Source organism: Amblyraja radiata, chromosome 28 (assembly GCF_010909765.2).
Source record: "Amblyraja radiata isolate CabotCenter1 chromosome 28, sAmbRad1.1.pri, whole genome shotgun sequence".
In the NCBI taxonomy this organism is placed as follows: domain Eukaryota; kingdom Metazoa; phylum Chordata; class Chondrichthyes; order Rajiformes; family Rajidae; genus Amblyraja; species Amblyraja radiata.
Window position 1 is genome coordinate 16,169,364 of NC_045983.1, and position 12,873 is coordinate 16,182,236.

At 40.1% G+C, this 12,873-nt stretch overlaps 1 protein-coding gene across 1 annotated transcript; it reads left to right on the forward strand.

The window, feature by feature from the left end:
• Window positions 1-83: 83 nt before the first annotated feature.
• Window positions 84-12,744, forward strand: rpain (RPA interacting protein). Its single transcript, XM_033046433.1, has 7 exons — window positions 84-211; window positions 4,380-4,568; window positions 7,783-7,855; window positions 8,524-8,638; window positions 9,774-9,837; window positions 10,900-11,034; window positions 12,036-12,744. Exons 1-7 carry the CDS (start codon window positions 137-139, stop codon window positions 12,063-12,065), a joined length of 681 nt encoding a protein of 226 aa, XP_032902324.1. The 5' UTR covers window positions 84-136; the 3' UTR covers window positions 12,066-12,744.
• The last annotated feature ends 129 nt before the right edge of the window (window positions 12,745-12,873 follow it).

Genomic DNA, 12,873 nt, shown 5'->3' on the forward strand with positions numbered 1-12,873 from the left:
GCAGCAGCCGCTGCCGTGAGCATGCGCACGGCGCGCCTACTCAACCTGTGACCGTCGTGCGCATGTGCGTCGCCGTCGTGGAGACCAAAGATCCGCTATAAGATCTTTGGTGGAGACCGTCGCTAGCGGCGGGAGGATGGAGTTGCCGCCCGGGCACAGAGCTCTGTACAAAGGCGGCGCCGCTGCCCCGTGGAAGGAGACTTACAGGAAGGTGAGCGCACTACACGATGGGTTGTCGAACGCTCTCGCCCTCCACCTCCGTGAATGGGCCGTGAGGGCGGCATCATTACCGTGGGACGGCAGCGCCCTGGGTGAGGGCCAGGTCCACCCGTCTGAAGAAGTGTCTCGACCCGAAGAGCCACCCATTCTCTTTCTCCGGAGATGCTGTCTGTCCCGCTGAGTTACTCCAGCATTTTGTGTCTGTCTTCGGTTTAAACCAGCATCTGTAGTTCTTTCCTACGGATTCTGAGTGTTGCCCTCCGGAGAGGAGAGTGATTCCCTACAGCTCCTTGATTGCCGCTTCTCCAAACTCAGTCACCCGCCACTTCCATGTTTGACGTTCCCTGGTTTCTAAGTACATGTCCGTCCTGGTCTCATTTAAAGTATAAAGGTGATTTGGATTGAATTTAATCCACACAATGCTCTCTGGGAGGTCGAATTCTGGCGGGACATGCAAAGTGTAAACAGTGACCATAGGAATGTTGACGTGCAGAGCGATCTTGGGCCATAGTTCTCTGAAAGCGGTGACACATGAGAAAAATATAGTAAAGGAGACACAATGAATTGTATACGCTGGAATCTTGAGCAAAACACAAAACGCTGGATTAATTTAACGGGTCCAGGTAGCATCTCTGGAGGGAATGGATAGACGACATTTTGGGTCGGGACCCTTCTTCAGATAATATGAAGTGTCCCGTACTGTCGCCTACCCATTCCCCCCAGAGAGGCTGCCTGACCCGTTGAGTTATTCCAACACTTTGTGTTCTGCTTTGTGAAGAAGGCATTTTATATGACTGAGTGTCAGAGTTGAGAGGTCATGTTACAGCTATTTAAAATGTTGGTTGCATCACACTCAGTGCTGTGTACAGTTCTGGTCGCCACATGGAAGGATGTGGGAGAAAAATAGAATGCAAAAAATATTTATTAAGATGCTGCTTAGAATTAAATGTTGTAGTTATAAGGAAACTGGATAAACTGGGCTTGCTCAAGCTGGAAACTACAGGGTCTGTGGTGTGACTGTTGCAGAAGTTTATAACATTCTGAAAGGTGTAGATAAGATATAGTCAAAATATTTTTCCCCACCTTCAAATTCAGGGACAGTTTCTTCTCAGCTGTTACCAGGCAACTGAACCATCCTACTGCAACCAGATAACAGTATTGAACTACTATCTACCTCTTTAATAACCCTTGGACTATCCTTGATTGGACTTTGCTGGTTTTACGTTATTCCCTTATCATGTTCTATACACTGTAAATGGCTCGTTTGTAATCATGTATTGTCCTTCTGCTGACTGGAGAGCGTGCAACAAAAACATTTCACTGTACCTCGACACACGTGACACTAATTAAATTGAAGCTAGGTTTGGGTCTGGAACAGGAGGTGCACAGAATTAAGATGAGACAGAATCTGAGAGATATGTTTTTCTCACAAGGTGGTGATAATCTGGAAAAAAACAGTGAAGTAAATACAAGTAGGTTGTTTAAAAGGAGTTTTAAACGACAGGTAATTAGATTGCTTTTAATTATTTATACTGTTTCATCAGGGACTGGATTGTTTTTACTGTTGTTATGTGTGAAATGTTTAAGTTTTATGTGCGATGCTCCGTTATTCCCTGGGAAAAGTCTTCTCGTTTTGCACTGTACAATTGTTGCTTTGCAAGATGACAATAAAGGTTGATTGATTGATTGATGCAGGAAGATATCTGTGGACTGTAAAATGGGTGGCACAGACGTGCAACTGGAAGAGCTGCTGACTCCAAATGACAGACCGATGTTTGATCCTGACCTCAGTAACTATCGGTGTGGAGTTTGCACTTTCTCCACATGGATGAGTGGGATAACATAGAACCAGTGTGAACGGGTGATCGATGGTTGGCATGGGCTGACGTGTCTATTTTCGGGCTGCATCTCTTTTTTTAACTTGACTGGTAATTGGATAGGAAAGATCTAGAGGGCTATGGGTCTTGTGCGGGGAAATGTGATCAACGTGCGTAGCATTTGGCTAGGTGGGCAAAAGCGTAGAAAATGGAATTTGTATTGGAGAAAGCCATGAAGTCATATAGAATGGAAACAGTAAATTTGACCTATCGTGACCATGCCAACTAGTGAGAAACCTTCACATACTCTGTTTATAGACTTCTATAACATGGCGATTCAAGTGTTTGTCTGGACACTTAAATGCTCTCAGAGTGGCATTGCAATTGGGAAGGGTAAACAAGGAAAGGAAAAACACGATATCAGGATGTGTAGAGGAACAGATTACTCAAGATTGCCATTTTGCTATGTCATTTAGTTAAGTGAGAATTAACCCACTTTATCTCCTTATAAACTACAGAATTAAGAAAGTCATATAAAATGCATGACTTTATCATCCAAGGTGTAGAATTCAAGGGCAAATAGACAGAGTTAGAAACACAGAAACAGTTCCAACATCCAATGTCCCAAGGAAGAAAATCCCAGCCTATCTGGTCTTTCCTTATAATTTGAGTCTCCAGTCCCAATAACACCCTTGTGATTTTTTTAATGCTCTTTTTCAGATTAATTATATGTTTTCTACAGCAGGCGGACCAGAGTTCCACACAATAATCTAATCACAAACAACTTGTAACGTAACGCCTTGGCTTCTGTACTTTGTGCCCTGACTGTTGAGGCAAGCATGCCAAATGCCTTGTTCACTGCCCTGTTCACCTATGTTGCCACTTATAGGGAACTATAAACCTGTACTCTTAGGTCACCTTGCTTGACAACACTCTCCAGAGCTCTGCCATTTACTATGCAAGTCCTGCCCTGGTTTAACTTACCAAAGTGCCCCACTTCATACTTGTCTAAGTTGAATTTCATCTGACATTCCTTGGACATGATTTATTAGATGTGTATTTAGGAGCAACTGACTGGGCTGGGAGTGTTTTCTTTGAAGCATTGAGGGGGATGTAAGTGAGCTGTGTAAAATTATGAAAGGTTAATGGGTGTTTTCTTTACCAGAGAGATCAGTAACTAAGGACCACGGGTTTAAATTAAGTGATGGAGTGGTGAGAGGAAATCTTTTGTAAACCTGTTTGGTCTGGCCTCATTAATCATGTGAAGAGATTGAATGGCAGAGTAGTCTTGATGGGCTGAATGGTCTAATTCTGCTCCTATCGCTTATGAGATTGGAGCTTTATCATTAGAAAATAGAAAACTGAGGGGAGATATAGTGGTGTTGAGGACTGGAGCTCAGAGGTATAAAGTAAAGGTTAAGGGAGACACAAGAAAAACATTTCATTACTTAGCGTGGGGTTGCAACCCAGAGTGCTCTGCATTTGGATGTAGCAGGTGCAGGTTTTGTTGTGGCTTTGAGAAGGGAACTGGATAAATATATATTGAGGAAAACATTTGCAAAAGTATGAAGAAAGAGCAGTAACTAGTGAGTTACTCTGGCATTGTCACCTTGTCGTGGTGGAGAAGCTTGTGTGGACCTGAGATCCTGAGAGCGATACCATCTGGAGCTATGCTCCTGATAGGACCACCCATGACGGTAAGGTCGAGGGGGTGGTCTCTGACAGAGCATTCCAACCAAGACCTCAATGGTGGAACAGGCGGAGGACGATGGCTGACCTTAGTGGAGCGCCACAAAGGCTGGGAAGGCGGATGAAAGCTGCAGCAGGAAAGGGTCTCCGGTCATCTTGGGCTCCATGCCACTGGATCCAAACCTAGATCTGTCAAGGACCGTGGGGTCGCTGTCTGTGCACCAGTCTCCCCACGTTAAATAAAGTCACACACAGGTGTCCTCCAATAGCACCCTGGAGACACCCATGGTCAGCCATGATCGAAGGGGGCCTAAGAAAAACTCTGGCAGAGAAGCGAAGACCAAATTCTACCTCCTGTACTGTAATCATACAAAAGTGTGGGGTGAGAACAAGACAATAAAAATTAATAGTTTTTGCAGCTAAACATTAGCTTCCCTCGGTCCAAGCCGTCACGTTCAAAAGTGACTACATTGTGACTACATTTTAAAACAGCAGTTAGGTAGTCCTTTTCATGACCGGTAAATGAGTAGACATGGTTAATTTTCTTTTCAAATGTTATGATTTCAATCATATCCTATGGTTGTGTTGCAACATTGTCTTTATTTAAAAATGATGCACATTGATTGTATTTTTTTCCTCTTTCTCCTTTACCAGAGATGTGTCACGAGACTGAAGAACAGCCGAGCAAGGCTGTTAGATAGGTATAGGCATGTGGGAGATGATCCAGGCTGTAACCTCAGAGAGTCCTTTCTTGTGCAAGAAGTGATGGAAGAAGAATGGATGGCGTTGAAAGCATTGGATACACGTTTACCATCATTGTGGAAGAAGGGGAGTTTGGCAGAGGTTTGTTAATTTAAAAATCTGCTAAAATGTTTAGATTATTTTTGGTTTTATTTAGTTGAGCAATGCGTTCCAAAATCTCGTCCCCATATGTGGATAGATCTGATGAAAGGTCAAAAATTGTGCTTTTCATTCCACAGATGGGAAGGTAGAATGGTGCAGTTGGCACAGCTGATTCCCCACAGCTCCAGAGACCTAGGTTCAATCTTGTCCTTGGGTGTTGTCTGTATGGAATTTGCTCATTAACCATATTACACAAATAACCATTTTGCTCATAATCATTGAAATAAAGGGAAGAAATAGAACAGAACAAATTAATTGTATGTACATTTTTGAACAGTGTACTTAGTAATTATTGAACAGGGTCTTAGTCTTTTAGTAATCAGCAATCAACACAATGTATTCTAAGCTACACTACAGTGTCCAGGGGCAACACAGCTCTCCCATTACTGTTGCTCTACAAGCAGAAAGCTTCTTGTTTAAAAAAAAAAAAAAAAAGTTAAGTTAGGGGCATATCTGAAAGATAGACACAAAAAGCTTTCTATCCTCCTCCCCCCCCCCCCTTTCATTAATTGTTCTGTATCTCTCCACATCACTATCTATATTTCTCGTTTCCCTTATCCCTAGCCAGTCTGAAGCAAAGATCCTATAGCAAGCAAGATAGATCACTCGACAAAAAAGACGTAGTACGGTCATGGGCAGATTCATGGGTAATTATTGGCCACATTTCCGTAACTGGCTTCCGTCTCCGCCCCAAAGATCCCATAAGATACTAGTGCGGAGACGGAAGCCAGTTACGGAAACATCCTCGTAAAAATAAACGTTATTTGGTAAAAATCTTCTCATTTTCAGGATTTAAATTTATTAACACAAACTGTAAATCCATTACATCCGCAACATCCATTACACTGCGAGTCGGGTTGGGTCACGGAAATGGATGGGAAAAAAAGGCTTCCGTTCCGTTGCGTACTAAACGTCAGCCCATTGAATTTAGCAGGAGTGATCTATCTTGCTCCACTATAGGATCTTTGGTCTGAAGAAGGCTGCCTGTCCAGCTGAGTTACTCCAGCTTTTTGTGTCTATCTTCAGTTTAAACCAGCATCTGCAGTTCCTTCTTACACATTGTGTACATCTGAAAGATCTATGTGGACCTCGGAGGACTGGCCCAAATACATTTTGAAATCCAATACTGTTCTAATGCGTAACATGGGGACAATAGTGATGAATTTTAAGTTTAGAATTCCCATAATGTAGTATTATGAAGCACAATTTCTTAAACTTTCCCAGAGAGCAATAATTTCATTATAACTGTCAGATCTTTCTCCTTTTTATGTGATTTCTCTGCTCTTGCCTGGATTTTTTGTCTCAAATATCTTAATTATTTTTGCACCCATCACCTTCCTGGAATGTTGTACAATAGGAAATGGTGGATATGTTCAACAAGGTAGACACAAAATGCTGGAGTAACTCAGCGGGGCAGGCAGCTTCTCTGGAGAGAAGGAATGGGTAACGTTTCAGGCCAAGACCCGAAACGTTCAGTCTGAAGAAGGGTCTTGACCCGAAACGTCACCCATTCCTTCTCACAGAAATGTCACCCATTCCTTCTCTCCAGAGATTCTTGACCTGAAACGTCACCCATTCCTTCTTTCCAGAGATGCAGATTCTTGACCTGAAACGTCACCCATTCCTTCTTTCCAGAGATGCAGATTCTTGACCTGAAACGTCACCCATTCCTTCTCTCCAGAGATGCTGTCCCGCTGAGTTACTCCAGGATTTTGTCTACCTTTGATATCCTATATGATATGCTCAGCAAGTCAGGCAGCATCTGTAGAAAAATAAACAGATTTATGTTTTGGATTAAGGACCCTTTGTCAGAATTTGAAAAGAGCGAATGTATCTTATTTTTAAATTGTAGGGAAGATGGTTTGGACAGAGGGAGTGCCTGGGATTGGTTGAGGCCAAAATGTCGTCATCTAGTGCATTTTTTGGGGGGTTTTCATTTTATTGGGTAATGTGTTTCAAATTTGTGTAAATGATGAAGGTGGACCCAGGGTGCAGATGGGCCCATTTCTGTGTTGAGCAATTTCTGTTTTATTTCAGATTTCCTGCAGTTGTAGTTTCTAGCTTTGGCAATGTTCAATTATGACTACATTCAGGGCTATTTGAGTGGAGTGGCTCTCAATTAGAACACAAGAGCATAGACAAGTAAAGCACAGAAATAGATCTTTTGGCTCACTAAATTCACGCCAACCATACTCGTGTATACTAAATCCACTATAATCCCATGTTTTTACTCTCTCTACATCTTCATCAACTCTCCCAGGTTTTACCATTCTCCTGCGCACTAGGAGAAATTTACAGTGGCCAATTAACCTACCATTTGGAAAGTGGAAGCAAACCTATGAAGTCACAAGCAGAATGTGCAAACTTTGCACAGAACTAAAGACAGACTTTTGGCGCTGCGATGCATTGGCTCCTTATTTTGTCCCCATTTATATTTATAGTTAGTCATATATAATTAATAGCAATATTTGGGGATTATTGGAATGCGGATGGACCCTGCTGAATTTTCTTTTTGATTTTACGGTGGCATTTAATAACTGATGTATACCATAATCAATCAATATTTTATTACTTGTCATTTGAACCTCAGTGAGGCTCAAACGAAACTCCGTTTCCACAGTCATACAAACAAAGACAATTTCCTACAGACATACACACAATTCAATTTACAAAAACATCCATCACAGTGAACCCACTGTGATGGAAGGCAAAGTCTTTTCTCTCCCCTGTTCTCCATTTCTCTCCCGATGTCGAAGCCCCAGGCGGGCGACCTGTCACACTTTATTGCAATTTCCTGGAATGTGTATTAAATGTTATATATAATGTGTACGTTATAGATTTTTGGAATTGTAAATACAATGCTTTATAATTCAGAACTTTTATGATACATTATCAATTCAGACTATCATATTGGTAATTGTGCAATAATTATGGCATTATAGATTATTATGTAATAATTTCATAAGCCTGTTACTATCAATTTTTTTGTATAACTTTTTAGAATCTTAATTTCCTTAAATTATACGGTGTTTAATATCCTCCTGGGCAGTGCATTTTCTTGGTTCTTTGCATTAAGAACTGAACTGATTTTGTGCCATCTTCTATATTATTTTTCTTGAATGTTTTTATCTTTCTTGCTGGATTTGATCACCAGGTGCTGAATACACTGGAAAATATAAGTGAATTAGCAGAGCTTGAGGAAATTGAACAGGAACTCATCAGTGAAGGTAGATGTTAAGATTGTTTAATTGTAGTATGTACCGACAGCAGAACAATAAAATTCTTACTCGCAGAGGCACAACAGCCTTAAATGTAATACACATAGATAATATATGATGAACACAAATTCAATTAATTAATAACCACAATATGAGTGCAATAAACCAAAAGTCCTAGGTACAATCTTATAACATTGTTTTCCATTTGTACGAGACATTTAACTTATCCACTATGATGGAGGTAAAATCCTTTTGAAAATCATTTGTCTTTTATCTGTATTTGATTTATTGCATGATTAAATTTCATTCAACAAGTTGTGGTTGAAATCGCTTGCACCAGTTTAACCCATATTAAATGAATAATAATAAACTTTTCAAATTAAGCTTGGTCAGAATTAAATTAATTTAGTATTAGTACTAAACTGTTTACTGAACCAGTTGAGTTACCAAGATAAAATATGCCTACATTTTGCTATTCCTTATTAAGCAAATTCGGCAGATGAGGCCAAATTGGACATTAGAAAGAGCATCATTTTCACTCAACCAGTTTGTTTGTATCTTCGATCTTTCTTTTTATTTTGAATTTGTGGAGTTCTCTCTCATTGTTAAAGATCTGCAAGGGACTTGTTTGTACAAAATGACATTTATGATTCTAGTCATATTTTGTCCCCTTATAGAACAAGCCATCATAGAGGAGTATGAGGCCAGTTTGCAATTTGATGATGCATGCTTGAATGCCATTATTGAAGGATTTGACGATCCTAATAGACTTGTATGCCCTGTTTGTAACAGGTGAGTGTTCACGATAGGCTCTGAATTGCCTTTCTGGGTGGATTCCTGGCGACACGAGACTGCAGATGCTGGAATCTGGAGCAAAAAGGGGCTTCTAGAGGATCCCGGCAAGTTGAATAGCATCTGTGGAAGGAAATGGCTAAGCAATGTTTTGAGCCAAGAACCCTCGTCTGGGTTGAAAGAATAGAAGGGACACGGCGAGTATAAAGAGGGAAGGGGGAGCAGCAGCTGGCAAGCAATGTATAGTTCAGGTAAGGAGGGGTGAATTGGAAGATGGAGACAGGTGCAGGACAGAAAGGTGGATATAGTAAAGAGGCAGGGAGATAAGAGGAGACAACAAAGGACTGCAGTTAATAAAATCTAATGAGAAAGAAAGGTGAAACGTGAAACTTAATGGGGAACATGGGAGGCCTTCAGTTCTCGTGCTTTTATTAACCAACTCGTACACTAACAGATCCCTGGTGTGGGATAAGATACTAAAAGGGACACATTGTAATATCATGATGAGCCCAGATTGAACTAATTTTTTTAATATTCTGAATGGGTATGGATGAAGAGGGTCCCAACTCAATATGTCACCTATCAATATTACCCAGGGTTGCTGTCTGACCTGCTGAGTTACTCTAGCACTTTATCTTTTTAGCGAACCAGCATCTGAAGTTCCTTTCTCTTTTGCTTCTTGGTCGACAAAAAAGTTGGACTGAAGGTCTTCTTTCTGTATTGTGACAGATTTTTCCTTGCTTCTGTATATGTAAAATTATTTATTGTAACTTTGTTTACTAGGTGTTTGTTTAAATTATATGTTCTGGGGTGTTTTTTGGAATACGCAAAAGTTCTCGCAGCAACTTCGTACGTTATTTAATTTGGGGGAAAGGGGCGCTGTAACGCATTCCTTCAGCTAGTTCCAAATGGAGCCCTGGTTAGTGGAGTTTAGGACAGTCATTCATAAATAGAAAGTCAGTTTGATTTTGGAAATGTATCCCATCACACGTTTAGGGGAGGATGGATGAGCAAAAAGGTAGGTCATATTAAGATAGGTATACTAAGTAATCTAGCCGTACTTTACAATTTATTTCAGCATAAGACAGGAAGGAAATAAAATAACAATTCAACCAAAGCAATTTTTCTTTTGTAGGAACTATCTGAGTGTTAGCAGTGACTTTATAACTTGCTCGTGTGGAATGTGCATTAATACACAGGTAAGCATCTTGTCAAGACCAATCCAATTTTGGTTTCTTTCCTTCATGAGAATAATATCTAGATGAGCTTAATAGACTTGCATTTATTATGGGTCAATACACACAAGCTATTTATCCTCTATCTATGTATAACACTTTATATGTCCAGAAATTTGCTGTCTGTATTTCCTGAATGAACGCAAGCATTCCAATACTCATTGAAGAGATTTGAAGTACTGTACCGGTAATCATCAAGACAGAAATAAATGGAAACTTTTACACATGCAATAGCGCCGTTTAGTAAAGAAAACAATTGTAAAAACCTCAAATGGTGCAGATTGGTATCACAGTGTAATGATACATTGCTCAAACTTCCCTTTTGTTTACTGATTCAGGTTTTTACCCAAATCGTTGTCATATGCCTTTTCACCTCTTGATTGCTGAATTCTTCGAATATTTTTTTTTGTTCCCCCAACATCTACACTCTGTCTTCATATCATTGCTCTACTACGAATTCTCTTCGAAGCATGCCAACGCAGATGACATTTTACCCCATTCTATGATGAGGCTTCTCTCTCTCACTGGTCTCCCTTTGATTGTTTCTGCTGGATGTAGTCTCAACCCAATTGCAGCAGGCCTCCATAGGTGTTACTCGTTCGAGTGTTCTGTTTTGTCCCAAATGACAGCACCTGTATCCTCCGTCTCCTGATTCTGATTGATGTGACTGGAACTCACTACCTTCGTCAATGGTGTGCCATGGTTCAAGAAAAGCAGTTAATCTTACCAAGAGGCAATTAAACTATCGTTGATTGTCCATGAGATGTTGGATTCTTGTTGCACATGGTCATTGCTTGGCATTCACGATACATATTTTAAATACCACTTTTAAATCTAAAACCAGATATTAACCATGCTTTGTAAACATGTGGGCTTGGGTTGCTTCATTATCTATGTTTAAGCTCACGGTAAATTTGATCTAGTATTGATGGACAGAGGAACTTTGCGACTGTTAACCATGTTATGTGAACCCAGGATAAATTTAGTGCATTAAGGTGCTTCATGCTTTCATCTGATTGCTTACAGGGGATGACAGTACAGCATTTTCGAGCCCTTCTTGAACACAATGTCACTGAACATAGCAGTCTATGTGTATGTTGTCCAATCTTCTCTGTAGTAAATGGTGCAGAAGCAGACACCATGCTTTTAATGAGCTGTCAGGTGAGTGCGATGATTTTCTACATCATTAACATTTGTATTCACATTTCTGCATTTGACACAGAATTGGGCATTACCCTATACTCTAAACATTATTGTGTCTGAAGAAGGGTCTCGACCCGAAATGTTGCCCATTCCTTCTCTCCATAGATGCTGCCTCACCCGCTGAGTTACTCCAGCATTTTGTGTCTACCTCTAACGTTATTGAATTTATTATAGGCCCTGCTGGTGCTATTGCATAGCCACAGTTTCACCAGCTTGAGCATGTATCTTGTCAGTAATGTTGCACATTTTGGGTGCTTCTCTTCACATTCATTCAAGTATTTCTTCTGTTTCTTAATGTATTTCCCCTCAAAACAGATTCTAGAAATTTTCGAATGACATGAGCCACGTTCCATATCTCCCTCCTTTGTTGAATTGGCGGGTTTCCAATCCTTGGGGCCGCTCTAGAATTTAGATAGCAGCCAATACATTGAAAGAGCATGGAAACAGGCCATTTTGGTCCATTGAGTCCTTGCAGACCATCGAGCATCCATTACTATCTCTGGAAACTCTCTTCCTTTAAAACCGTTGGATGCAGTCTACCAGGTCCACAAAGCATTGCTCTGAATTTCAGCCTCCAGATGTTTTAAATCATTTATAGGATGGGGTGATGCTAGCAAAATACTGAATTTATTGTCTTTGGGAAAGTAATCTAGCTTTTTAAACCTTCATATTTCATGTAGAAAAAAAAGAAACTGCAGATGCTGGTTTACACAAAAGGACACAAAGTGCTGGAGTAGGTGAGGGAACAGAACATGGAAATATGACAGATCAGGATTGAAACCCAAGTTGCTGGACTGCGTGAATTATCAAAATGGCAGCTTTGTATTCCTGAATGCCCCTTCAAAGCCAACATTATTGTAACCCTACATCAGTGTTAATGATTTATCTTTTAATAACAAATACGTTATGAATATCCTCAGTTTGCTTTTCTATAGTCTTGTGCGAATTTTTTCTTTCAGGCCTGCGATTACCTGTCCGTGATCCTCTAGGTATCTATAATTCATCTGAGATCCTATCACAAAAGTAATGAACGCCTCTTCTGGGAAATTGAAATCTATTCATTGAGAAGACTGTGCTTTGCCACACCGCACTTTAGTATTTGTTTTGCATTCTACATTTAATTTAATAAATATTTCTTTTTATTATATATTTGCTCCAGATGTCTTTTTTTTTTTAATGCACTGTTGATGGTCCAATAAAATAAGAAATACTAAGACCTTAGCTTGCATTTCCAAGTTTGTAGGATGCAATTATATAATTTTTTTTAAATGTACTGATGATAGGGCAGAAGCAATACTTCAGAAACAAAACTGGGATGAGATAAGAGTTTATGATCTAATGCTGAAGATTAATCATGTTGTTAAATTCCAACATTTGTTGCCTTGAAACGTTGCCTATTTCCTTCGCTCCATAGATGCTGCCTCACCCGCTGAGTTTCTCCAGCATTTTTGTCTACTTTGAATATATTAAAACATTTTCCCTAAGGACAAACCAAAAAGTTCTGGGGCAATTCAGGCAGCATCTCTGGAGAACATGGATCTGTGGCATTGTGGGTCAGGATCCTTCTTCAGGCACGTTGATTTGTGCACCTTTTTAATGAATGCAGCAGTTTTCTGATTATTCGGTCACTAACATCTGTATTCCTGATATAAATAAAACAAATTGCTGGGAGCTTATAGTGATCTATCAAATAATCAAAACCGTATTCACATTGAAGTTTCTTCAATGGCTATCGGATTCCATCTCCAATAATGCTTGACAAATTGATCATTAGAGTGGTCCAAATTTTAACAGCTT